General features: G+C 41.6%; 1 protein-coding gene across 9 annotated transcripts in view; it reads left to right on the top strand.

Annotated features, from left to right (window-relative positions):
• Positions 1–27,819, top strand: part of myo6a (myosin VIa) — a 111,487-nt gene that overhangs the window by 45,394 nt on the left and 38,274 nt on the right. For all 9 annotated transcript variants that reach the window (XM_067481155.1, XM_067481156.1, XM_067481154.1 and 6 more), the window contains 8 exons: positions 13,350–13,507; positions 14,024–14,115; positions 15,418–15,490; positions 18,335–18,462; positions 19,102–19,197; positions 19,523–19,693; positions 25,147–25,185; positions 25,420–25,513. In XM_067481155.1, the coding sequence (XP_067337256.1) occupies positions 13,350–13,507; positions 14,024–14,115; positions 15,418–15,490; positions 18,335–18,462; positions 19,102–19,197; positions 19,523–19,693; positions 25,147–25,185; positions 25,420–25,513 (851 nt within the window). The remainder of the gene's footprint in view (positions 1–13,349; positions 13,508–14,023; positions 14,116–15,417; positions 15,491–18,334; positions 18,463–19,101; positions 19,198–19,522; positions 19,694–25,146; positions 25,186–25,419; positions 25,514–27,819) is intronic.

Here is a 27,819-nt window from a genome sequence, read left to right as displayed (position 1 = left end):
GTTGCTTTGGTCAGCTGAGGCTTAAAATGCCTGTCAGCGGCTCGTTCAGTCCAGCGGCATCAGTCAGATACTTTCTTTCTAAACTTTTAACGTCTGCTTTGGTAAATGTTTGATGATGGAGTCTCTGTGTACTTCCACTGACCGTTTCAAAAGATGGTTAAGAGTCTAGAACAGTTTAACATCAAACTGCTGCTCATATTGTGATGTGATTCCACCAAACAACACAGTGGAGGTATTATATTTTAGACTGGTCTGACATCCTGGCATTACATGTGGCACATTCTACTGTAAAACTCCACTACTAACCTCCATATCACTTCCTGTACCCTTGGGATCTTGCCAGTGTGCTGCAGTCTCACACATGCAGAAAAGCATAAAGAACATAAAGCAACCTGTTTGTTTTTCTGTCATATGTAGCGTTTTGCCCACGCCGATGCCTGTAAGAGTGTGAAAATTCCTGTTTACAGACACTTTTACTGACGGTAACCTTTATGGTTTGCTGCAAATTGAAAGGGATCATAAATTACACAGGCTGAATACGTCATCTGATGGTATTAGTGGCCCCTATTTAAAAAGTCAGCACGATTTCAGCCGTGAAGCTCAGGGCTGTAAACACACCAGTGCTCTATTGTTTACATATTCATCAGCTCTGGCTAAATATTTTTAGATTAAAGTTATGTTTTGTCCATGATCCACATACTTTATATCTATTAGCACCACATGCCAAACGGTTGGAGGCTTTTTAACGGGGTCTTCCGGTAAAAGGAAATTCTTTACTCTCCACTGTTGCCTAGCGCTTGCACAGCGTCGGAGACCCTGTCACCCTGTTGTGTTCTGTTCTAGATTTAAATTTCTGTCGTTATGTTTTGTTGTTGCTTGCAAAGGTCATAGTGCCATTGTAGTTTATTCCAACCATTAGGTGGCAGAAACGCTAAATGCTTCCTCGCCTAATTCAGTTCGGGTCAACAAATTGCAGAGCATCCATAGATTGGAGATTCTGAATTCCATGTTTCCTTATTAAAAGATGAGACAAATAGGAAGGAATGATGCCCAGAATTGAGCAAGAAGACAATGAGCAATACATTCACATACAGCACGTCTCCATAGTCCGTAACAAAAAGGTGGTTTCCACCAATTTCTATTTTGCACAAGAAAAGCAAGACTTATTTCTTTAATAAAATCCTAATCAGTTTTTCATAACATACTCAATATGCTCCTCAAAGATAAATGATCCTCAATTAAAAATCCTAAATATTTAAAAGTAGATACCCTTTGTCTTGCCCCCCCCCCCCCCCTTTTTTTTTTATTTTTTTTGTTTTACACTTTTCAATGCTTTGTTTTGCCTAAAAACTGATAAATGGATAAACTGAGATTATAATCTATGGAAGAAAGCGTCCGTAACTTGGTGACAGGTGAATACTTCAAGACATTTCTCTAGACTCCAGCTTAAAAAGACAAATCAGTGAAGCGCTACTGAGGAGGAGGAGTTGAACTGAGTATTATATAAATATATATGTTTTTTGTGGCTCCATGCGCAGTGCTGGGAGCAGAGCTTCAGGTATTAGACTTTACCTCCAGCTCAGAGCTGGAGTGAGCAGATACCTAAACAAACCGCCCCACAAGACCATCCTGCGTTTTCATGGAAGAGTTTAAGGCAGCTAATAACTTAATCTTCAGAGTAATGAAGAAGATGAGACAGGAGGGCAGAGAAACAACCACATGCCTCCAGGCAGCAATGAGAAAAATAATATGACACTCACATACAGACAACCCAGGAGATTTACTGAGAGGCCTGTTAAAGAATTTAGTCCGAACCACATGAGAAGTTCAAGTGAGGACATCTCGGAGAAAGAGAGCTGCAAAGCTTTAGCCACAGTAAATAAACTGCTAAAATGTCACGGAACAAAATGGCCTCTCACATTCACCTCTCCTGAGTAAAGTCCCGGAAAGTTCAGGGTTCCAGTGCTTGTGTGAAAACGGCTAATATCTACCATCGATGTAACTGGCCAAAATGGCGTCTCACTGACTGACAGAAGAGGAGATTATTGTTGGCTTGACTCTACCTCAGCCACCCTGCTGTGCCAACACTACGCTCTTATGCAAATGAGCGGCTTGCTTTGCAATAAGAGTGCTTGTCTTTGACTGTTACTGCCTGGGATACAACAATGGTATATTTAATATCATTCTGTCAAAATGAGCCTCTGCAGTCTGAGTAGTGCATCACATTTCTTGTTGCTGGTATGATGGATTTGCACAGGTCGTGTCTCATTCTGTGTTAAAAGTTATAGACAGCAGGTGTTTTGGGGCCTTTAACTTAAACTTTTAAGTTTTAAATTAAAGCATGAGGGAAGATATGAGTATGTTTGTGTGGAATAAAAGTGGAACTGGTTCGATCCCCGGCCCTGGCTATATGTCAAAGGTGTCAAAGGTTGCAGCCTGTTTCTTAACGCTCCGCACCTGTTGTCAAATTGATGAAGTAGGTTTTTTAAAATTCTCTTGTGTTTTCTTAATTTTCAGTTTCTTAATGAGCCCTCACCGTATGAATTTTTAATCTGAAGATCTCGTTATACAGTGTGGTTTCTATAACCTAGAACGTACAATCAGGGACTCGTCAGAAGGCCAGAAGAGAAAATCCAAGCTTTAGTAAGAACTGCAGTCACGATATTAAAATATTTCAAGCAGTAAAATGCTGAAATTTAAGCTGAACACAGATATTCAACAGGCAACATCAAATGGAGAAACAGCCCGGCCCCAGCACACTCAGTCTGAAAGGCCACTCGCCCCAATTTCAAACCTCCCACAATAATGTTTGTTTCTCCTCTTTCATCAGAGAAGAGAGGAGACAGTGCAGAAGAATTAAAAGCTGCTTCCTGTCTATGTCTGTTTATCTGAGTGTCGGTGGACGCTGCCCTGTCTGTCTGCTGCATTCTGCAGACATGGACGTGTGTCTGACAGACGCCGCTCACACTTTATCCTTCTGCCTGCTGCATTTATTCAGCTTCTCCCAATTCAAATGTCCTGCATCTGTACATCACAATAATCGGGATACTTGTATTACTGAGAACAGCAAATCAATGAGTGCTGGGCTTCGACACTGTAAACAGAGGAAGCTGAAATGTATTGCGAGTGCTGTTCATCTTCTCTGGATGTTTATGGGTTAGCGCCAACAGAGTTGAAAAGTGCATCTTAAATCCTCTTTGGTGCATTTTACATCAATATCCACCAGGACAGGATGTAGAGGAAAATCTAAAATCTTGCTTTTCAGTGTCAAACCCAAAGAGGGCGCTGCACTTTCAGAGCAAACCAAGCTGAAGCTTGCAGAGTTTCTGCTGGCGGCAGATGGTGGAAGGAATGGAAATCTGATGGGAGAAACCATTTCCAACATGTTTATTCCCTCCATTAAAGCCAAAAAGGAAAACCTTTCGACTGAGAAAGCAAAAGATCCTCTTTGCACTAGGAGGAAGCAGACTTTCTGCTGATGCCAGATGGTTGAAGGGATAGAAAAAAATGACATCCAACATGTTCACCCCATCAGGGAGGAGGAGGATTGACTGGAAGCTGCACAATAAATCTGGGAGTTTTATGGGTAATGCAGTCCTAATTTTACGACAATTAAAACGAGGCATCGGTGGCATTAATATTTATTCGTTCATTTGGAAACAAATTATGCAGATTATTTTTACACCCAAAGATGGAAAAGTGAAATCTATTAAGTGGCAGCTAAAACGGTCATAGCTCAGTATATTGGAAAATAGAGTCAGCTGTTTCTTTTTGAGGGTGAGAGGGTCTCGTGTTTGCAAAATACTGAACTAAAATTGGGATTTAGGCAGCCGCAGCTTACTGTAAGGAAAGGACATGAGGGAGGACGGTTTGAAAATTAAATGTGCCATTACCTGTAAAGCTCACTAATTAATGCGTTATCAAATCCAGTCAGTGTGTTCGCAGCTCAACATGCCAAATAACACATTAGCATCAAAGCACTTTGCCACATGCACCTCATGCTCACCTGATCCGGATGTTACTAAGCCTTTCTGTGCATAAACCGTTTGAGCTAAGAATTGTTATCATATGTTTGCATTTTAACAAATGAAACCAGTTACTGTGTGACACCGTTTCAGTCAGAACAGAATAATACTTTATTGATCCTTTGCAGGAAATTACTTTGTTACAGCGGCCTGTAACAAAATAGCATCAGAAATGTTAAAATTGGTGCAAATGAGCAATGTAACGTGTTATTTTTTTATTGTTTATGATCAAGTCTGATGGCCTCTGTCAGGAAGGACTTTCTGCAGCGTTCAGTCCTGCATTGTGATGGTACAGGTCTGTGGCTAAAAGTGCTCTGCCAAACACCTCCAGGTGGTGCAGTGGGTGTCAGTCATCATTCAGAATACAGTTCAGGTTCAGTTTCCCGAGCACGTAGTCCAACTCAGCCCCAACGGCGGAGCTCGCTCTCTTTATGTTTGTTCAGTCTGTTTCCGCTAAATTGATTGTATTGAGATACGTGAACATTTTCAGGTTTGTCCTCCTCAAAGCCTGAACTACACTGTATGCATTCATTTGAATTTTAGATAATTGATATGGTTTGATATTTTGGATTGTTATGCTAGCAGTAGCTAATCCAACCTGAGCCCCTTTCAGACATGCACTGGAATTCAGACATTCTCCAGACTTTATCTGGAGGGGGTGTATGTGTGAACACAAATGCCCGAGTCTGTTGGCCCTGACATTTCTGGGATTGTACCCAGCCAGCTCCCTAGTGCAAAGTCCAGATAATGTCCAACCCAGCTTGTTTGTGAATAGAAGAGGTAATACTGAAGAGAATTGTAAGTGAGGGCGCGTATAAAAGAACTCCTTCATTTATTTGAACACGATGTCGAAGTGGAAGGACAACGGAATTCTTCAGCTTCTGTCAGTGAGGGCAGACCTGGAAATCATCAAACAAATACAAGGAACAGCAGCAGAGATTCTGTGGTATGCGACCGGATTACAAAGCAAAGCACTAATTTGCGCAGCTTTTGTTTTTGCGCCATGTTACGGCCCCCTGCTCAAAGTGTCCAAGCACCACCCCTTGGCCAATTACACGGGGTATTTCTTCCCAAGTGAGAACGGATCTGACACAGACCATCTCCTGATGTTGGCTGCATGTCTGAAAGGGAAACTCCCGACAATGTTGGGACCTGATCCTTCTGACATTCTCTAGAGTTGATGTCTGAAACAGGCTCTGGATGAAGGTAGCTTGCAGGACCAGACTGCAGAGATCTGTCCAGTGACTGCACTCACACCGACAGCTACCGTGTCACAGATTGGTTTTTGTCACGTGTAAGATAGTTATGAACCATATGATGTGCATAGTCCTTTCCACCTGTTTGGAGCTGAGGTCTGTACAGTCCATGACGTCAAAGTGGTATGAGTGCGCATTGTTGCCATGACAACGTGTATGGTGGCATCTTTACTCTAATTATACTGATTTCCGTTTGTTGTTGGCTTTTTCAATCTCAATTCTTATTGAGTGCATAATTTCCAGAGTGAATTTCTCCAACATAAGAGCCAGAATTTGGGGCACTAAAGCCTTCCTGAACTCAAAGGTTGACTCAGTCCTTTGTTGCAATAGACACGTGACACCATCTATAATCACAACTATTATTAATCTAAACACTTCACGGATTATTGCTTTAAAATTGTTGTGGGTAAAAGTGGATGAGATGAGAACAGGGGGTAAATCCCAGTGAGGCAGCGGGCTGGACTCTCGCCAGCCGACTGCATCACCTAAGCTGGTTATTTATTTGCCGTTACGTAAGCAGGATGGCAGACGTGTGTTTGGGGTGGGGGGGGGACTGAAAGAAGGCACGAAACACACAACGGGAAGGGAGGGGGGGGATAAAGAGAGCGTGGGAGGAAGATGGGATTTGGATCAAGAGAATTACAATCCGATATTTGTGTATTATATCAGAAACATAAATTTAATTATGGGCCGCGGCAGAAAAGCAAATAAAAAGTGAGTGAAAGGAACATTGATTGAGTTTAAAAGTAAACATGTTCCTGGATTCCGCGTGTAAACAGATTCGTGCGAGTAAACTGCTTTGATTGTGTGCATGGAAACACACCGGGGAGACAGGAGTGTAAGCAGTAGCAGATGTACAGAGTAAAATAAAAGTGTGGAGCCTGGTGGGTAATGGAAATGAACGGGGTTTGGTTTCAACCTTTTATTCTCCAGCTGAGCATCCGTTATAACTCTCAGTCTGACATTCATTCATTATTTACTCTTATTTACAGTTACGTGTATGTTCATACATTTGTGCTTCCCCCCAAAAATGTGATTGTTGACAAAACTGTCCATTTGTACCATAGACTGTTTTTGCTGCATAGTGTGGTGCAACATGGGTTAAAAAAATAAAAATAAAATAAAGTCAGTGCTACAGTAGAAATCCCTCTGCCACTGCTCAGGGGGGGAAAATCAAATGAATGTGTGTTTTTGCAAAATGTCTCTCGGTTTTGATCCAGATATCTTACAATCGAATCATTTTGTGTTCTGCGTGAGGACATCATGCAAAAGATCAACTTCAAAAACACTGAGCCATTCCCTGAATCTTTCAGACAAATTTCAAGGGAGCAAGATAAAACATTTGATTATTATTATTATTGCTACTGCTACTTTTTGCAAATTTTACTAGTACAGTCATAATGGTGCTAAAGTCTTTATTTCTCTCCCCAAAAGGTTTTAATTCTGCTATTTCGAGCAGTAAAACTGTGCCCAGTATGTCAGCACATGATTGATTTCTGAAGCTGACATTGAGTGACGAGGCAGGAATTAACGTGTGACTTTGTGTCCTGTCTGAGCGACTGTGGTGCAGGAGGTAGAGCGGTCGTCCACCAAACGCACAGTTGTTGTCATGTTCTCCAGCTCCTCGGGTCACATGTCAAAGTGTCCTGGAGCAGCATAGCAGCTCCCCCATCAGTGTGAGTGTGAGTGTGAACGTGTGTGTGATTGCGAGTGTGAACGGGTGAATAAGAAGCAGTGTAAAGCGCTTCGAGTGCCAATAGGTGGAAAAGTGCTATATAAGTGCGGAACATTCGTAGTCCAAGAGTTGATGCTGATATTTGCCCATTCAGACATAACCTAATCAGCAGTTAATTTTCCATAAGCTGTATTTATTTCCATAACCTGCACAGGTTTTGTGGACTAAAATTGGGAAACACTGGGATCAAATAGCTCTAAGTAACTTTGTGTTTCTCAGAATGGTTAATGATCTGTGTGGTAACCAAGTTGGGACAGTAGCCTTTCATATCGTTAGTAGATTTCACACCCATAATGTTTGCATACTAACACACATTCGTTTGACTGCATGCACTTAGTTCACACTCTGCCAAACACAGCAGTGTGCACTCATTAGGCAAAGGTTTCTAAATAAATGGCAAATGTCTAATTCTTTAGTCAAACCGTCACATCAAACCTTGGCTCCTGCCACGTAATTACAAGACAACAAAGTGACTCGGCACCGGCGCTGTCAGGATCCTGTGCAGTTAAGTTGGAGAGAGACACTTATTGTCTGTTTGTGCTGTGAAGAAGTCAGACAACACTTTACTGTCATTAACAAGATAATTTATTTTCCTCCGTGGAAGCTAAATGCATGAAAGGTTGTACAGTTCACTGTAAATCAGGCAGTTATTAGCAGCAGACACTGCACTTGGGCAGTTTGCTCAATGACAATCCATGACGGATCCGACCGACTCGGATCCAGTCTGGGCCAGTTAATGTTGACATACAGTGTGATGCACTGAAGCATTTAAGAGGGCAAAGCAAACCATACAACAGCCGTCAGAACACCCACAGCCGCCGTTTTCTTTGCATGTGTGTCAACTCGTCACATCACTGTCGCTCCCAGCACACACGTGTGGAACATGCCGTCTGCAGAGAAGCGTGCACACGGCCTGCAGCAATCCATATGTGCAGTGTATGCTCTTTTCTTTCTGCATTGTTACTCCAGCACTGTAGTGGTCGCTGTGGACCCATCTGCAGCAGCACACAGGAGGCTACTGTAGCGACTTCACGTTTTTCTGCTCGTTTGAAATGCATTGCTTATCTTGCTATTGCAGCACTTTAGAAAGGAGGAGAGAAGGAAGTTGGGTTAAAAAGCCACGAGGGGAATCATCAGAATAATAAATGTGAAGTTCCCTCACTTTTCCTTCTTGTGCAAATTGTACATTAAACTCTTTGGATGGTGTTGGTGTTCTGCTTAGGAACATTTATATTTTTCTGGTATCGCGGTCTGGGAGGAACTAATGTAGCCCTGTGTTCCTGTTATCCCGCGTTCTGTCCTCTGGGTTTACTCAGTCCCTCAGTTCGTGCTTCTTTTAGGCTGCCAGGTCTTGTGTGGGGTGTGTGGTCTTTCAGTAATGTTCAAGCCCAGTCTCTGCTTTTTTGATTGATTGACGGATATTTCTGTAGAGTTTAAGTAGCCCGGGAAACAAACAAATGAGATATTTTGAATAAGTGTTGACTTTGCAGGACCTGCTTCTGCCTCTTCCTCTGTTTTTATTCTTGGCTTTTTAAATGCAACATCAGCAAATTATTGCCACCCACCTTCACAGCCCTGCTCCTGCATCACCAGAAAAACTGAGGGAAGAAGTATATAAACAGCAGTCAGAAAGATAATATTATCACATTTTTAGGTGTTGGCAAGGGAAAGAAATGAATTCACAGAAAATATGTAATTATGACAACAAAATGCCACATATACAGAAAGTCTGCATTAACAAAGTGGATTGTCTCATTGAATATTCACAGAGCAGAAATGACGGAGATATATTAACAGATTTAACAGTAATGTCAGTCATTAAAACAGAATTCAATTTAGAAGCTTGCTGAAGCTGGTGACATAAAGACAAGGTATTAAAGAAAAATATGAAAATATGTTTTGCAACAGTGCAAGACATGTGAATGAGGACATGGTTAGAGATATAGAGGTTAAAGAAGGATAAACTTGACAATAAAATAGCAAAACAAGCAAATCCCAAATATCAGTGCGGCTACAATGAATGAGTCTTATCCTTTAGGAGGAAAGAAGCAAATACTGTGACACTGTTTAAGAGACAAAGAAATTAAAAGGGAAATTTTTAGGTCGGGCGTTGGACCTACATCAAGTAGTTGTGTTGTTTGTCAAGAACTAGGAGCTTTCTCTACCCAAATCATGTTTCCCTGGCAGTTGTGTTTGTGTCCAACCATAACCAAGTGGCTGATGATCGTATGCGTTTGGCTTTTACTGTCTTGGGATTTAGTGTTTTGGTTCACTCTCACCTGTCGTAGCTCGAACTCACCATATGGCACCACAGACACATGAACTACTAACTGGCTGCTCATGATAGTGAAGTTAGCAGATACAGAGTTGGATGTTTCCCTCAGGCATTGGTACAGACTATAAGAAAGTCAAAGTGTGTCATTACACGACCCCAACAGCATGATTGTATATGCAAACAAGCAAAATAATTGGCTTCTAAAATCGGTATAAAGGTGACGATATGTCAGGATTGTTGTTTTATTTTGTAATGACGGATAATGTAATAGGAAAAGTTTGAAAGAATGTATTTGTCTTTTAATTTGAGGACTTGAAGGGCAATGAAGAGCAGAAAAGAGCAGGCGACGGGAGTTAACTTCAAAGTGAAGCAGAAGGAAGTGAGGAAGGGTAAAATAAAGACGAGGCAAGATGACGGGGAGCAAATCAAGTTCAGAAAAAAAAAAAAAGGAGGAGGATGTTTGTAAGAAGAGACGGTGATGACAGACGGAGAATCAGATAAAGTAAAAGATGGGAGAGAGAGGCTTGACATCCAGATACGTAATTCAAAGCAGGGAACGTCTAACGTGAGTGTAATTTCAACAGAGCGTGGGAAGGGCAGGACGAACGCGTGGGAGGGCAAAGGGAAAATGGGAGATGCCAATCATGGCGACCCCAGGTGATTAGGTCAGCAGTTCACATCTGGTGGTTGTCAAATGGGGATCAGTCTGCCAACCTGGTGCTCAGACGTGCCATCAAACAAACATCACATCCATGGTTTAAATCATTTTCTCTTTCTACGCTCCTACTGGTGACATTACTAAATATCACTATGCCATAATTACGCTATTTCAATGTGATTACTGTTAGGAATTGAGGTCACATTGGTGATTACATCAGCCTTGATGTCCCACAAGTCGTGCAGACACTGATGCGGCTGTTTTATTTTGCAGAGAGCGGGGCTCCACTGCTCTGTAGCCTGGACGTCCTACTCCGTCTTATGAAAGGCCCCTTCACATTTGGCTGAGTAGCTCACCATGTAAAAATGCAGACTAACTACTGGCAGATGCATGGCCGCTTTATGATCATTTTGGATTTACATAATTTACTTGATTTTGCAGGTACAAAACAGACTACACCAGATAATTGTGGTAAAGCACTTGGTTTAGATGTCATAGATGGATAACTGACTGTATCTAGGACCAGAGACTCCTACGCAAGAACCTCCGTTTAAAGCAAATGGTGGCGTTTTAGTCAAATGAATACAAAGTTATGCAAAACCAGAGATGTAAAGCAACCATAGAGACCCAAACTGATGGGAAACCGACACAAAGCGAGACCAGAGAATAAGAGAGATGCACCACAAAAAGACTCACAGTTAGTAGAAGTAGACACAAAATGAGACTAAACAAGTTTAACAAATCACAAAATCATTACGAAGAGATGCAAAACATGAAGAGTGACTTTTAATCTGTGGGCATTAATGCTTTAATGTCTGTTCCCAAAGACCTGCTGTCTCATTATCCATCCATGGTGGAGATCTTCTTCTCTTAGGTTGAAGCTGTACATAAGTGGGTGATATCTGTGTATGAAGCAGTGACTTAACACCATGTCAAGTGGTGCATCAGAACAAAGTCCGAATATCTCCACACAAAGCTGTGTTACATAGCAGAACATTTGTCTCATGATTCAAAGACCCTTCTCCCATGTGGTGGTTTTACAGTCGTAACCAGGGTCTGCAGAGAGCAGCTGTGGACCAGCAGGCGTCCGCAGATAGCGCAGTTCATACAAATGGCAACTTTAGTAATTACACAGAGAGACAGAGGGGAGAGAAATGTTCACGGTGCACCAGCTCACGGGGAATACAAATTCAACTGCTTGTACAATTAGTGTTCTGACATTATGCTGCCCTGGCATTTAGACCTCTTGGTTTTTAAATGAGGAGGCCTCGCTGCAGTAATAAAAACTCCACGGCATGAATTAAAGATGGCAGGTGGTGAACAGAGGGCAGAGGTGAAGGTGAGGTGCTGCGGGAGCGTTGAGAGGCGACGTCGGGCTTTAAAACGCGCCCTGCGTTCGTTACTCTGTCGAGCTGGTTTGTTTTTTGTTTTTTTTTAATTCAAGTGCTCAGTGGCTGTATGATATTTGCTGCTTGAGCAAAGTGGTTGACATTTTAATTTGGTACATTGTGTTAAGTACTGTGCTCAAGTACAGTTTTGAGGTATTTTAACTTTAGTCAACTGTTTCACTACATTTGAGCAATAAATACTGTCTTGTACTTCTACTCCACTAACTCCACTACATTTGTTTGATTACTATAGTTACTTGTCAGATTTTTAATAATAAAATAAACACAGTGTTGGGAGTTCAGACTACCCAGCAGTACAACTATTAGTGACTCTGCTCACGCTTTCGTCACAGCTCACGCCTGCTTCTGTATCTGACAGCTAATGATAATTTAATAGTCGGGTCACAAACGGAAGACCCAACTCTGAATAAGGTTTAGAGTTTAACATGGAGGCACCAGCATCCTGTGAAGTTGCATGTGGCTTAAAAAGGCATGTGCAGTGCAGATAATTTGTCAATGGGAAGCAGGGAGGAAGGTTGGGAGATGGCTCTTCGTCATTCAGAGCACTGGGAGTCTGAGTGCCACTCGGGCAGAGTTATTTCCCCGCGTGTCCTTGAGTGCACTGCAGTCTAGAGGTAAAGGCCGAGCAGAAACTTGGATTACCGCGGTGCATTTTGTCTGGCCCCTGCCATCGGGTCGCTCCTTTTGTTTGGCACTGTTGAACCTCCCACTCGCTCACACACCAGCACAGTCAGAAGCAATTACAACAGCTCCACAGAGCGAACCGCTGGTTGTGGCATCTGTCACACCTGTACAGGCGACACCTCACACCCGGTGTCTCTGTCTGTAGCCGTCAATAAAAGTCCGGCAAGCCTGAAGTATCCTTAAGAGACGGACTTATGTTTAGTATTTTAGGCTGTATGTCAATGCGTTTAACAGTTCAGAGGTAGATTTACACACTTTACAGTGTGTTCGGCAGTTTCTTTATGACCTCATGAGGCTACGTATGAGCCTTTTCAACAATCGATTTTTGAAAATTCAAATTAATTAAGATATTAAATGGTAAATGTTCTGCACTTATATACCGCTTTCTACCTATTGGCACTCAAAGCGCTTTACACTGCTAATAACTAATTTCATAACTACGTAACTAGCAGTAAGACCTGACAACAGTGTGTGAGAAATGCAAAGAATCTTTTAGTTTTGCAATTGCATGACAACATTTGAAAATGTATTTACAACTATGTAAAAATAAGATTGAATTGACGTGATTTAGAAGACTGGCTTACTCTTAAATGAGAAGAACATCACTCTGTATAAAAATGTTTGTGCTTTTAAAAGTAAGGCATCATTTGTTTTTGGCGATTGCTACAAAACTCCGGTATTGAATTTCTGTTATAATTGCGAATAATTCTATTCGAAGTGCCAGAACAAAATGCAGTTCATGTGTTTTAATATTGCCAAGAACTTTAAATATTTAGAGTAACGTACCTGCAGTATTCTAGCAGTAACACTTTAACATTTGACCTGCGTTCAGTGCTTCATGGACACACTTCGACGTGACATTGCAGCATTGTGTAACAAAACAATTTGAGCTTTTTTTCGAGATTTCAGTTGCATCTTTTAGAGTTGTTTCATTCATCAACCGCCTTACTTGTGACTGAAAGCTCGGGAAAGGTAGAAAGTTGACCTTTTAGCTGAGGAAATGTGGTTCCACACACTCAAACGTCAGTGCTTATACTTCAGCAGACACTTTCCACCCGATCCTCTACCTTATCTTGTAGTGACACTTAAAACTCCTACAGGCGTTCAGACCCTTCAACTGCTTTAAGTGGTTCAGCATAAACTGGTGCTTCAGTTCACCATTTAACAAGTATGGGAATTTAACAGTTTCCATTCAAAGAAATGCTTAATCAACCCAACACCAACACAACATTCTTTCTTCTTTAAATTATGAGGACGCTGTACGTTATTTTTAACCCTTCATTTTAACCACTGTGCATCTTTTTCAGAGTGCCACTCAAAGTTGAGCAGGCCAACAACGCCCGCGACGCCCTGGCAAAGGCTGTGTACAGCCGCCTGTTCGACCACGTGGTGACCAGAGTCAACCAGTGCTTCCCCTTTGACTCATCGGCCAACTTCATCGGCGTTCTGGACATCGCTGGTTTTGGTCAGTGTCCCTCTAAACCCCTTGTCGCTGTACGACACAGGCATTTAAACCGTGAAAAGTATTCTTGTACTGTCACTAACCAGCAGGTGCCAAGCTGCCACCAAACATCTGCAGCGGTTGACTTTCAGTGCTTTTAAAGCTTTGAAAGAAAATACAGATAAAACCTGTTTCTCATACTATTATTTGATGGTGACAAATCTTCCCACGATCCCAGTCTTTTTGCATCAAATGTCAAAATGGAAAGAGAGTGCGACTCTGATAAAGGGGACAGAAAGAAAATCCCCGAATAGCCCCAATGAAATTGTGCACTAATAGGCACCGTGTCATAAATCATCTTATAATTTTGCTATTGTGAGAACGATAGATGTTTATTTCACAGCACTGCAGTGACAACTTTGAGTTGACAAATGTGCAGCAATCAATGGAGCGTATATACAACATGAAATATTATTTCTCGTCTGATTTCCTTTGATTCCCATGCTGTATATTTTACTGTCTGCTGCTTCTGTTTTGCAGAGTACTTTGAACACAACAGCTTCGAGCAATTCTGCATCAACTACTGTAACGAGAAACTGCAACAGTTCTTCAATGAGCGCATCCTGAAAGAGGTGAGAGCTAAAAGCAGGCATTTTTATTTGAAAATCCACATTGTGTTTTCATTTTGGAAGGAAAAAAATCTGCCTATTCATACAGCACTTACACAGGTGAGTCAAAACAGACTATTGGCATAAGCTGAGATTTGTAGTATTTTCTGTGTTGTATGCACTTATCTCTAAGTAGGTGTTTTCACATTGCGTTTCTCTGTTTTCAATTAAAGTCATTAAAGCCCACACACCTCAAAACACAAACCCCAAACTTGAATCATTTTCACTCCACTCACTCACTCAAAAAGATTTTTTTTTTTTTTTCCCCCTTTTGGAAAGAAAGTATGCTTTATGCTGATGATGGATGACTGTATCTTTTAAATGTGTTTTTGATAACACACAACTGCAAAAAGTTTAGTGCTGCTTTCAGAAAACTTTTTTTAACAACATTCATCCGTTGGGTTTAGTTTGTTTTTTTGTTTTTTTAGTTTAGTTTTTTCCCTCAAAATTCTTAAATCTTGTTTCCGGATGAAATTTTCCATTCACAGACATCTTCAGCACCCAAACCATTAGCAACAGTCTGCATGAAAACTGATGCTGTCCAAGTCTAGAACGTTCCCAAACACTACATTTCTATTTTGAAAAATAATGATGCTCAATGGGTAATTTTTATTTATTTTTTGCAACTGAAGGTCTTCACATAATGAAGTAGAACGCACTCGAGTGCTCGAACCTCCACCAACGCTGAGCAGTCGTCAACCTTGGAAAGCTGCAGCCTCCGTAATGCTATTATTCTCATTTCGAGTGGTATTTTTGACAAAATAAATTGTGAGAAATAGGCTGTTGAGCTGACAACCCTGTGATTTTTAATGTCAGACTGTTGTGTAATGTTTGACTGTAGCTGCAGAAACAGAAGTTTAGGAATAGTACAAAATCTAATCAGCTAATCTGTCTGCAGAATTGACTGCTTGAAAATGTAGCAGCATCCTGAATACTTCGGCAAGGGGCAAAGAAAAGGTTTCTTTGAATCGCGTTTGACTTTTTTCTTTTCAAATTTTTTAACAATTGTTCCCTTTTCCCCAAACGTAACACTCCTCATTTCCAGACTTGGACTTGTAGCAACTTCCGGCGTGGAAGCCGTGACCCTTAGTCGCTCATTTTGCATCAAAGTGTAATAGTGCGACGCCTGCTCTGAGCGTCGTCTGTTAGAGTCGAATGCCCTCCAGGAATAAAAACAGCATCGCCTCTGTCCTCATTAGACGAATGCTGTCCACGCCACGAATACCATGATGGCTTCTCATTAGAAATATCTCATTTGCATTCCAGGAGCAAGAGCTGTACCAGAGGGAGGGGCTCGGAGTCAACGAGGTTCACTATGTCGACAATCAGGACTGCATAGGTATGAAGACGCCACTCATCACTCTGCACTCTTGATTGTGAATTCAGAGCAGCGCCTGTTACTCATCTTCTATATTTATGCTGTGGAGTTCAAAGTGTTCCTCTGCAAAGGCGAGCACTGCTTTTCTCTTTTTTTTCGAACTGAGAGATGATATTTTCACCAACATTTGGAGCATAATGTAGGACCCAAAATCTGAGTGCAGTCATGTCTAACTAAACACAGTCCCACTGAAGCTGTGTTTTACATATTGGATGTCGCATTGCTGCTATGGACAATTAAGCAGGTGGTGCTTGAATTTCTAGATGACATTGTAACTGGGAAGAATTCAGCTTGCTGCATTTTATAGCAGGTCTGACGTGATTTATAGCCGACAATAACACATTTCCAGTTGCTTTGACACTTTCACCACGAGCAGAACATGTGCACATTCTGAAACCTTTGTACCTACAGATTTTAGTGTGATGTGGCCTGACTTGCACGTGCAGAAGTAAAACAGACATGAGTTTCTTTGACCATACAGAGAGAGAGGATCTGGTATTATTTTAGTTGTGTGTCTTTGTGTGTCTTCGCTCGCGTGTTCATTTATTTGTATCTAAAAATGTTAAAAAAACAGATCTGAAAAAAATGTCCATGTTTTCTTTGAAACCCTTTTTTAACTTCACACACTAAACCAAGAATATTTACCTGGACTGATTTAGAGAGTAAATAGCAATACTTTTTTTTTTACATGGGACTTGATTTGGATCTGTCTTGGGACTTGTAGGTCTTGGCAGGGTGTCTTTTAGGTCTCGTCTTGTAACTTGCCTTGTTACTGCTAGGACCTGACTTTGATCTGATCTTTGTATGTGTATGTCCTGCCACGGTAACTTTCAAATCTTGACTTAGAACCACACTCGAGTCTGTGATGCAGGACCGGACCTGGGACTTAAGACATTGGGGCCTCACTTGCGATTGTTGAGTCTTGAAAATTTAGTTATGGGGCTTTCAGAGCTCGACTTTGAGACTTCACTTGTTAGGATTTGATTTGGGACAGGACTTAGGACTTTGAGGTCTGGGCATGGGACTTGGGACCTGTGCCTTCACTGCCTTGTTTTTGGAAAAGTCTCTTGAGGGACCTGATTCAGATTTTAAGATCTTGTGACTTTGTCTCATCTCTGTAGTTGTGTGAATCTCCTTCACGTTAAACCCTTTGTGGGTCTTTGCAAGAGGTGTTGAGGGCTCCAGCTGCTGCTGGTTTTACATTGTGCTTGCAAGTTTCTCATTCAGGGCTTTTGTGCTTACATCCGTCTTTAGCTACACATGAGGAACAAACATTGAAAGTGTGGTTATGAGTCATGAGTGGCACCATGCTGCTCATTATTGACTCCATTTTATGAGAGCTGCCCCTCAACAGTTTGACCCCGAAGCCTCGCCGCTGTTTCATTTACTGACAAAGTAAAGAGGCAAAGTGATGAAGCCCCAGAGAATGTCAACTCCTCTCCTGACTGAATGTGTCTTCATAAACAGGGAGATGGATGTGAGGTGATTAGAGGTGCAGGAGGTTAATTAGGCTTTTTTGCTGATGTCCAGCTCTGTTAAATAGCATCAATATTAGATGGTTAACTACAGCAGCGTCAGCTGAAGGGAGGCAGGGGCCAGGCCTGTTGATGAAACGCTCTGTTCAAATGACTGAAATGCTGTTTGTTAAAGCAGCAGCTGCTCTGCATCCACACAAACTCTACAGGACACAGAAATCACACTGGATGTTGCAGAGATTTAGGCCTTTACAGTGGTTACATTGTCCAAGGCATCACAAAAAGTTCTACTGTTAAACTTCAAAGGGACAGTCGAATACATTTTCAGCTATTGCTCACATTCATCCATAAATTCATGTATGAATAAGCGAAATGTTATTCACCTACTCAGTGTGTAGAGTAAAGTTTGACGGATGTGAAGAATGAAGTCATCCATCACTCTTACCGAACAAATAATGTTCCATTCACTCATTCCATCAGTTACTTGTTTATCACACATAATCCAATTTTCTCTCAGTTTCTGCAGCGTTGTTTAAACAAGTTTATCGGTTTGTTGGTTCAGTTTTGTTTCCGTCTGTTCATGTTGTTTTCCTGTGACAGAGTGGTCGATGGAGGCCTGAATGGATGAGGAGGGTGTGTCTCACGGGGACTTCAGGAGGAAATGTCTAAATCTACTGTGCTCTAGACTGCTTTGATTAGTTGGCTGCAGTGGGTTTGTGAGAGTGGGAGTCTGTGTGAAAATGGCCGTCTCTGTGTCAGGAAACATTACTCAGACCCACTGTTTGTTTTAAGACTTTGTGAAGCAGGTTTCTAAGCAGATCTTGCTAAATATGGCCTTAAAATGTTCCTGTTGCCTGAAGCTGCACGTTAGCTAAAGCTCACCATTGAGCTGCACAATTAATGACATGTTTTTTTCTTATTACAGTTTCACAGCCTTTGCACATAGTCACATTTTGGGTTGGAAGGTGTTTTTATTCCTTTAAAAATAAAATCTGGGTTGTGAGGATTACGGCCTTTGAAATAATATTTCCTGACATTGAGAAATTGACTAACACTGATCAAATGAATAGAATTGTACTTTACTGATATGATAATATTCACGTGTGGGTGACATTATCCCTCTTCCCTCATCACCTTCCCAGTCAGAACAAGTCAAGGACGAACTGTTGGGATCTGTTGATTAAACTTTGATTTACATTTTTAATCGGCCACATCACCCCTCCTTCATTTGACTTGTCCTCTTGCCCGCTGGGTTCGGTTAATGTGCAGCAGCTCCATGAAAGACAGAAGTGCCGTGGCCTTGTTCATGGGTCTCATGCTTTCGTTTCAGACTTAGTGGAGGCGAAAGTGGTCGGGATCCTGGACATCCTGGATGAAGAGAATCGACTACCTCAACCCAGCGACCAGCACTTTACTGACACTGTTCACAGCAAACACAAGGATCATTTCCGCCTGACGGTGAGAGACTTTTTTTTAACCAGTGAGCTAAATAGATGGCAAACTAGAGCATTGGCTTTAAGACATCTAGATATAACAAAAACATTACATAAAACTCGAGCTTTCCAGGCCACGTACGACAGGAACTCCTTCAAATGTTTACAGCGTATCTGACTCGCCTTGAGTCATTAACCTGCTCTCACTCAGACCTGCTGCTGGCACCTTCACACACTTGCAAGTCACCCTCACCATCGCAGATGCTGGCTTTTGGACAGTCTGGATGGTCATTTTTGTTTCAGAGAAACTGAGGTCTGACTCATTTCATCCATGTCATGACGCAGGATTGTTGTTTGTTTTGTTGTTTTTATTACATTAGTTTTATCGGTAATAAAATGTTGCGAAAGCTGCTTTAAGTCTTAAAATTGGGCTCGTATTCAGTCCAGTGGAAGAATAACGTTTAGCCTGTGAGTGATGTGGTGTGGCTGACAGTTTAATTACTGAACATTGACTCTTAATCTTCCCTTCCAGCCAAGAGTGATTGACAGGCCTGCTAATTAACGTGTCATTGTAAAAGCAAAACGTGCAAAAACTCTGAGTCTGCATGTTTTATGGTGTGTGCACATATGTGATTGACTGTGTGTTTGTGTGTGTGTCCCTCAGATACCCAGGAAGTCTAAACTGGCCGTCCACAGAAACGTGAGGGATGATGAAGGATTTATTATCAGACACTTTGCAGGAGCCGTGTGCTATGAGACGGTGCGTTCTGAAAACACACTGCTTTCCTGGAGACATCTCTGCAATAATGTGACATGAAATGACTTATTTCTTTTTCTTTGATCACTGTTCTGCAAAAAACACTCATTCAGAGCTTTTTAACATGAACGCAAGTGACCATTCAAATTATATTAGATTCAGAAAAAAATGGACCCAAAAGAGAGCAGCTCTGAGAGAGAAGGCATCTGGAAAAACGTGCCTTATATTTCTTGTGTATTCTGTTAGTTTTGGCTCTAAATGTTACTCACAAAGGGGGAGGAGGGGCCTGTAAGTAAGTCTGAAGACGTGTTTGTGTTTTTTGTCAAAGACCAAGTTTGTGGAGAAGAACAACGACGCCCTGCACATGTCTCTGGAGTGTCTGGTCAGTGAGTCCAAAGACCGCTTCGTGCGGGACCTCTTCGAAAACTCCAACAACAGCAAAGATGTGAAGCAGAAGGCGGGAAAACTCAGCTTCATTAGTGTCGGCAACAAATTTAAGGTGAGCGGTAACGTGCCGGAGCAGGAGGTTCAGTACATGACATTTTGCTCCTACACTGCTTTTTCTTCTTCTTTTAAAAAGATGCAGCATCTAAAGAAACAACATCTCACTGCCACAGATAGATCAGCTGTGTGGAAGGAAGAAACCACATTATTACACGTTGTGGGTTCCCACAGAACCAAAGACTAGCCGGCCCTCCCATCCTGAGATACAACTACCTGCCCCTGCATTAAAATTTCAAATCAATTTAAGTGGTGGAGGTTGAAGGGGAAAAAAAAGTGCACCAGGGACATTTGTGGTTTCACAGCGTGTGGAGGTGCCGCTCCGCCCAGCTGGTGATCTGGCCTTAAATGTGCTCCTTTTTAAAGGGCACCTTTAAACCTGAAAATAATTACACGTGACTTTTACAATTGATATTATCTTTTTGTGTCATTTCAAACCAGAAACCCTAAATTAGCACAGCGGGGTTTTGCTAATGGATCCGTCTGTCGGTCACACAATGGCCTCCACAGACATGCAAAACAGTTTTTACCTTGTTATTCGTTGTGAATTTTAATAATTGTTTTACAACAATATCATGGGCAGAAATGTTTCCGTGTACGTTTTTCAGTTGATAGACCCCAAATGTCTTAGTGGTTTCTAACATACACTCTTTGCACAGAAATGTGTTCTTAAGCGTCCTCAACAAAGCACTGCAGACCTACATGAAGTACAGGACACAAAACTTGACCCTCTGCAAAGTCATAGCAGACCCACCACTGCCAGAACTAGTGATGCCACCAACTTATCACAGTTAATGTGACCGTCATAAATAAAGTGTAAAAGCACTACACACAGCACTCACTCTTTTGGCTGCATCACAAACTAAAGATCTGACAAAAGGCCCTTAAGGACTGTAACCAAATTAAAGCCATCATTAACAGTGTCAGTTCCTGGAAAGAAGCACATCAGATAAGACTTTTGAAACCGTCAAATAGTGATATGTGCCTCATAAACTGGCCGCTGTAATTCCACCTCATGGGAGCACAAAGACAAGAAAGCCTCGTCTCTCTGAAAGTCCATTTAGAGCAGCTTCTTTAATGTCAGCTGTAGTTACCAAGGCAGGGATTTTCGTCTCCTCCACTGTGACTCATCCAGCTCAGCATCTCACCTTGATATGTGCTCTAATGTGTCGCCTAACCAAAGGCAAGGTGAGCCGAAAAAACCACTGTGCTTTGCTGCACTCAATCATGTGTCCTGAAAAAAGGGCGGGCAGTCGGCAGGGTGACGGCAGGGTCTGCTATCAGAGACCACTGGCAGGGGGAAATATTTTATGGAATTCACAGGAACACTGTTGACTTTGATGTACAAATATTTTGGCCTTTTCATGCTTTTGGAGACTTGATTTATATTCACAATACATCGCAGAGACAGTCCATCCCTAAAGTGTTAGGTCCTGCACAAAGCGTGAATCGGTGAATTTTACCACACTGCGCTTAATTTGGCAGGAGACGTTAAAAAGAGAGAAAAGGAAAGAAGTGGCATCTAGCAAAGTGTCCGTGTTCAGATAAGGAACATTAAAGTTGTTTTTTGTAACACTTTCATACTGACTTCTTGAACAATGTCTTTAAAAACAAACACATTTTGTTATGTGCACAGGTTGTGCAAAGGTATGTGCAGTAACTATTTGTTGTTTAGACGAGCTGTTGATTTTGATGGAAATGTTTTGGATAGAAAACAGCGGTTTAACACCCTGATTTCATTTATCATGAATTTATTGTTGGAAACGGTGACTTATCCATGTGTTTTGGACTTTCAGCTTCCCTGTAGACAAATGTCACCTTTTTATAACAGCATTGACTAAAAGACCACAGGTTACACTAACGTAGTAATTAAAATGAAGTAATCAACAGGATGGAAGTTTACTATGGTGTCAGCTAAATTAGATTACAGCTAAATGACACACAGGAATTGGTTAGAAAGTTTTGACCATTAAAAGGAAACTGCCCTTCACGTTAAAAATCCAGTTTCAAACATGTGTCCGGAGCCAGTGCAACATGTTTGGTGTCTCTTGCCTTTTAGGCTTTAATGCCCGTTCATGCATTCACATGCATCTTCGCAATGGAAATTATCATCATCTGCTGGAGTCCATCAGGGTCCAGGTGAACTCTGTGCATAGACCTGTGTGCAGCCTTTGCATGTATTAAAAAAGCTGTCTGCTTTTACAAATTGCTCGCCGGATGTATTAGCTGAAAAAGTTTCCCTGCTTCTGTGCAGGGCAACCTGTCACTACCTGATCTGCACAGTCTGCAAAGAAGAAATTTATGGCAGTTTCTTATCACTTCAGCCAAGCTTCATGCGTAACACACTGCACACACACACACATCAGTTCCTCCTGTTGAACTCACCTGCACATTCCTGCTTGGCCCATCATGTTAAAGATGACAGAACAAAAATTAAACCCTCTTTTCTCTGGATGTTTGATTAATACTCAGTTGTTTTTATATAAATTTTTATATAAATATATAAAAGACAGAGTGAACATTGACCTTGTTGTCCTGCTAACGTTTTTACACATTTCTTTTTTTTGTAATTGTAATCTGTGATGATCTCACACTGTAGAGATGTTTTTCAGATGGTGACTATTGTCCAATGCATAGTACAAACCGTGGTGCTCTTTCATATTTTCTTATGATTTTATACCAAAGGTTGAGCCTGACATGAATCAAACAAAACTGTGAAACATTTCTTTTACCCATTTAAATAAAGTCTTCTGTGTCTTATCAGCTCTCCAAGCATATATGAATACATTTAGGTGTTATTTGATAGAAGTGAACCGCAGAGCTGGTGGATTTGGACTCGATGCACAGTAGATTCACTTCTTATTACCTGTGAGCTCCACTACCTGTAGTGTTTTTCTAAATCCTCCTCATCCCCTGCCTCCTTCCCGGGCCCCCCCTCTTTCCATTCGAGCTATGATTAAGGTTGAAACGGTGCAGAGCGCTCTGGGCATCGAGGAGGGACGGGGGGGGGAGACAAAGGTGAAAATGAGCAGTGATAAATCTGACTCAGTTGAGGTGACGGGAGAGACGGCCTCCTGGCTGGAGGAAGGGAGGGAAATTGTGGAGGACCTGTGGGCTTTCATTACAACCAGACGTTAGGGCTTTGGTCGCAAATCAGAGAGGCCGAATATATTATAACAAGGCTGTCGTATTCCAGAGACACGCGATTCCGCCTGCTTTAGCCTGAAGTCGACAGATAAAACTAGATTTCAATACCTCAAATCCAGTGTGTGGTGTTTTCTTCATCGCTCGGCCAAATCATATTTACACAATGTTGGAGATTAAGTATGAACTGTCAGGCACACACACAAAGTGTAAGTGGGGCTTTGAAAACCATAATTTAATCATGACTCCAAAAGCACCTGTTTGGCATGTTGCATCCCCTGAACCCCCTGAATTTACTTACTCATAAATGAATCGTTGCCACCTGACAAAAAGTGGCAGTTCATTTGTTTAATAGATGATGAACTTAAAGAGCAAATAATTGCCTATTGATTAATTATCATATCCCCAGAGTTACGTACTAGTTCTAGATGTTGAGTAATCGATAAAGACGCAGTTTTTTGCATATTGACGGTAAAAAAAAACAAGGTGCATGTGCTGAAAATGTCACCTGAATGGGATGAGATAATTAAAGGAGGCATCCATTATCTTTAACTGCTTATCCTTAGGGCACATGAGGGTACAACCTGGACAGGTCTCCAGTCTGTCACACATGGAGACAGTCTCACATTTATACCTACGGGCGTTTTAGAGTCTGTAATGAACCACACAGGCAAAGGGAGAACTTGGAAACTCCACACAGAAAGTGCAAAGACTGGATCAAATGTGCATTAAGAAAGTCACTTTGGACTGTTTTTAACAGTGTATTTGGGGAAAAAAATGTCTTTTGGGGCTTGACCTTAACACTAATTACTGTCTTCTCCCTGGTTATAATGATACAGGGATCAGTAAGATGAAATGGAATAAAGGTGGTTGTTAGTCACAGGGGTCTTGGAATTTGTTCAAGAATACTTCCCTGAGTCAGACCAACACCACGAGCTTGTTCTCTGGGCATTAACCCAGATTAACGAGCAAACAGAATCTGATCCGTCAGTATCTGACGTGCATGTGGCTTCTCTGTTTCTCTTTCTCTGTTCTCCTTAATTACTAAAAATGAATTTACATGCAAAAGTACAGTACAGTACGGTTAAATAATGCATCACTAATAGTACAGCTAGTGTGGGTTTAAAGGTGTGTGGTGAAGGTGGCCAGACTGGAGACATAATCCTGCACGTTTGTTTTAATATTAATGATTCATTAATAATCAGAGGAATGAACAAAATTGAGGCATCACTTCTATTAAAGCTGTTTTTGGGGAGTTTCTCCCTAAATTTTAGTAAACAAATATTTCAGTGAAAATACTATATTGAGGAAAAGTAAACATTCACATTCTGAAATTTTCATATAGATCAGTCCTCAAAGTCTTTATCATAGTCCTCAGAGCTTTGAATTAAGCTTTTCTGGCCCAGTCAAGAACAGAGATGTTGATGCAAATGTATAAAAGATTTGCTCATCGGACATCTGCTGGTGTTCTGAGCCACAACACACATAAAGAATCAATCCTTGGCAGCCTGAAAAGTAAGACGGCTCTTGCTTATATGTACTAAAGTGGAAGGCTTTTCTTTTCTCGTCTCTGCACCTCAGAAGCATCTTCAGCTGCAAACTGTGAGGCTCAACAATATTGGAGTAATAAGTGGTCCAGGCAGTAACACAATTCTCCACTGAAAAGCTGGCACTGCCTGTGACAGGAGGACTATAGGAGTCCAGGGCTGTGCCAGGAGGTCTTGGTTACCCACAAAGTGTGAGTGAAGTCGTGTGTCACTTCACTCAATGATGCATGTGTTTGACTTCACACCTGATCTATTGCTGTGAGCTTAAGAGCAATTCATTTGTATTGAGTAGATATTTTAAATATGGCAAATTTAAATAACATTCCACGCCTGATCACGATGAAGGGCCAGAAGTACAACAGTAGCTGGAGGGTCTGGAAGTTTTGTGTTTATGGGAATCTGGTGCACCAGTAATGTATTTTATGTTTACGCCTGTTCTTGTTGGCAAAGATGACTTTTAAATGTCTTACGTCATTTCCACTTTTTGTTGATGTTACTGTGTTTTCTTGATGCATTATTGCCACCCATAGATGGGTTTGTTCAAAAAAGAGGAAAAATGCCCTTTATTATGCTGTTTGATGTATTATTTATCTGGATGTGTCCTGGAATATATAACTAGTATTTTGTTGCTGGAGTCAGGCCTTGTAAGATGAGATTCAGCATGTGGTCCACACTCAGCCTACAGAGGTTTGTTTAGGCTTCAACTCTACATCCACTGTTAAACTAATATTGTTTCATCCTCTTCTTCTTTGTTGTGCAGACCCAGCTGAATCTTCTACTGGACAAGCTGCGCAGCACGGTAAGCGTTTCCTCTTCATGGCTTCGTGTTGCCGTCCTCACAGCTCTTTTAGACACCTACGGTTTCTGTCTCACCTCGGGGCGCAGAGCATTATGTCCTGAGTCAGAAAGTGATGCATGTCATGAATATCTGATGCTGCTGCTGTAATGACTTCTGTGTCTCTCTCTGTGTCTCTCACTCTCCGTCCTCTTGTCTCTGATCCTCTCTGCACGTGTTCCTCGTCCTCGCCTCCAGGGCTCCAGTTTCATTCGCTGCATTAAGCCCAATCTGAAGATGGTCAGCCACCAGTTTGAAGGAGCTCAGATTCTCTCACAGCTGCAGTGCTCTGGTCAGTCTTTTCTGTGGGCTATGGTCGGTTTAAAACTAGGCAAGATGATTTTTATTGTCTTAGTTCGTGTTGGTCTCAAAGGGCTATGTATCATATTGATCTGTCTCTGATCTGTCTCCGTCATGCTGCAGTTACTCCGCCACACTGCTAGTTGGTGCAGGGGGTATCTGTGCCTTATTGTTCCTCCACCACTGTGGTGATTTTATTTTTTTTTGTGTGTATATAGAATAGAAAACAGCCCTCATATGACCACTGAACTGACTGAGAGGACCAATCCCAGGTTATACTGTGTGCATCGTCACCATGTGCAGTTAATGAAAGCAAGAAAATTAAGCCACAACTCGTAAAATATGTGCATTCTAGTACAGGCCATTTGAGGTGCTTGAAATGGTCTCTTTTATAATCTTTAAAATAGAAAAACAGGACAAAGGTTTCCCACACACTCTCTTAGAAAACAAAAAAATGCAAAGCTCCGAATAGACAAAGCTTCGGTGAAGGTCTAAGCAAGATAAAGATAAAGAGCCAAGGACAAACAGAGGGACAGAACATATCAGGAGTGATTCACAGTCCAAAACATTTTCATGACCAATGACGTTTTGTTTGTAAAAATGCACGTGTTTGAAGAATAAAGGTGCATTAATATGAACAGTTAGGCTCATTTTGAAGACAGAAGTGATGCAACCACCCAATTAAAAAGCAGAACCATTTTTAGTAACATCCATTATACATATCATTACACCAATTCACTGTTAATTTGATGCTGGGACATGCAGTACGTTCAGTAATGTCCACAGGTTTGGTTCAAAACACACATGGACAAACTTGTTTTCTCACTAATTGTTTGCTCCCGTGTTTTGGAAGATACGATCAATCACTTTATTCAAGGAGACTCTAGCTGCTTTTTCACCAAACAGTTCGTGCTGTAGTAACTTGCATTTCAACAGCAAGGCCAAAACCCTTGGAACGCTAAACAAGGTAGCCCCCCTTCAATGCCCTAACCTATTTCCTTTCATTCATATTATTTCATATTACAAAAAGCTGCATTCAGCACTAAAGCCAAAAACCTCACAAGTCCCTGAACCTTCAGAAAGTACCCAGGTATTACAGGATATACACAGTATGCAGAATTTCCTGTGCAACTCCATTGCCGGGCTCTAACCTTTGACATAACTTCTTTGACTTTTCCTATTCCCCAACCCCAAAAGACTTTTCGTGATACCAATCGTCTCGCCCCCTTAAATTTGCAGGGGGGGGAAAAAAATGAGCTCAGGTTTAAAATCCTCAGAGTTTCCCACTTTGCAAACTCAACGTTGCTCTCTTCAGATACAGCAGTCCAGCAAGCTCTTCTCAGTTATACTGAACTGGGACTCTTGGCTTTGGATGCACCGACGTGATGTGGTTGGGTCCAAAATGGGATGTTCTGCAACTTGTCCATTACGGGTTGTATCCTGTGAATCGAGACGGGGCTGGATTCTCTGACCAAAGTGGCCTTGAGCTTCCTTCGTTTGAGTGGAGTGCACATTTAGACTTAGGGGGCTTAAGTAAATCCTTGACATATGGAAGCTGCGTTACACCTTGTAAGTCAATAGTAATACTTAATAAGGAGTCAGGGATTTTTACAGGGCCCAGTGGAGGGAGACTAACACCAGGATAAAAGGCTCAGAACATTTCAAGCAGCGGTGTTTCACTTTTTAAAACTTAAGCCTGGATCCAGTTAGAATACTTACCAACCACAATGAACATAAACAATCTCGCCTAATGGTGGAAGGAAAGATCTCAATTAAGCATAAAACCAATTGGCATCACATGTGTTAGCTTTGTTAGCTGTGTGGCTCAGTCCGTTTGTGTCGAGGACTCCAACCAGAGGATAAATTGGTTGGCTGTGCTTATTCTCACACTGCATCTACATTTAGCCGTGTGCGTTCCAAAACTCCCACACCGGTGAAGATCCACCCCAGGTTGTTTCTCTGTTTACCTCCGTTCATATTAAAGCACAGATAGACTGAGCATGTTTGCAGGAGTGACAACCAAGTCGGCCTCGGAAAACAAGTGAAGAAGTAACATTATGGTATTTCTGGTTCGGCTCGGACCTAAAAACCTTTGTGGAGGCTTTAAGTCAGTGATACCTTGTCTGGTCTGATGATCGTGGTTTTACGTGGTGTCATGTGAGGCACAGTGTGATACCAGGTTTCTGCCAGGCTGTTAAATCCAAAGACAAACTTCATTTCCAGAGAACTTGGGACGACGGATAAAATGTAAGTAAATAAATAGAGAATGTGATGATTTGCCAACCAAACATATTTTAT

Source organism: Channa argus, chromosome 17 (assembly GCF_033026475.1).
Source record: "Channa argus isolate prfri chromosome 17, Channa argus male v1.0, whole genome shotgun sequence".
In the NCBI taxonomy this organism is placed as follows: Eukaryota; Metazoa; Chordata; class Actinopteri; order Anabantiformes; family Channidae; genus Channa; species Channa argus.
This window is presented reverse-complemented; position numbering and strand designations above follow the sequence as displayed.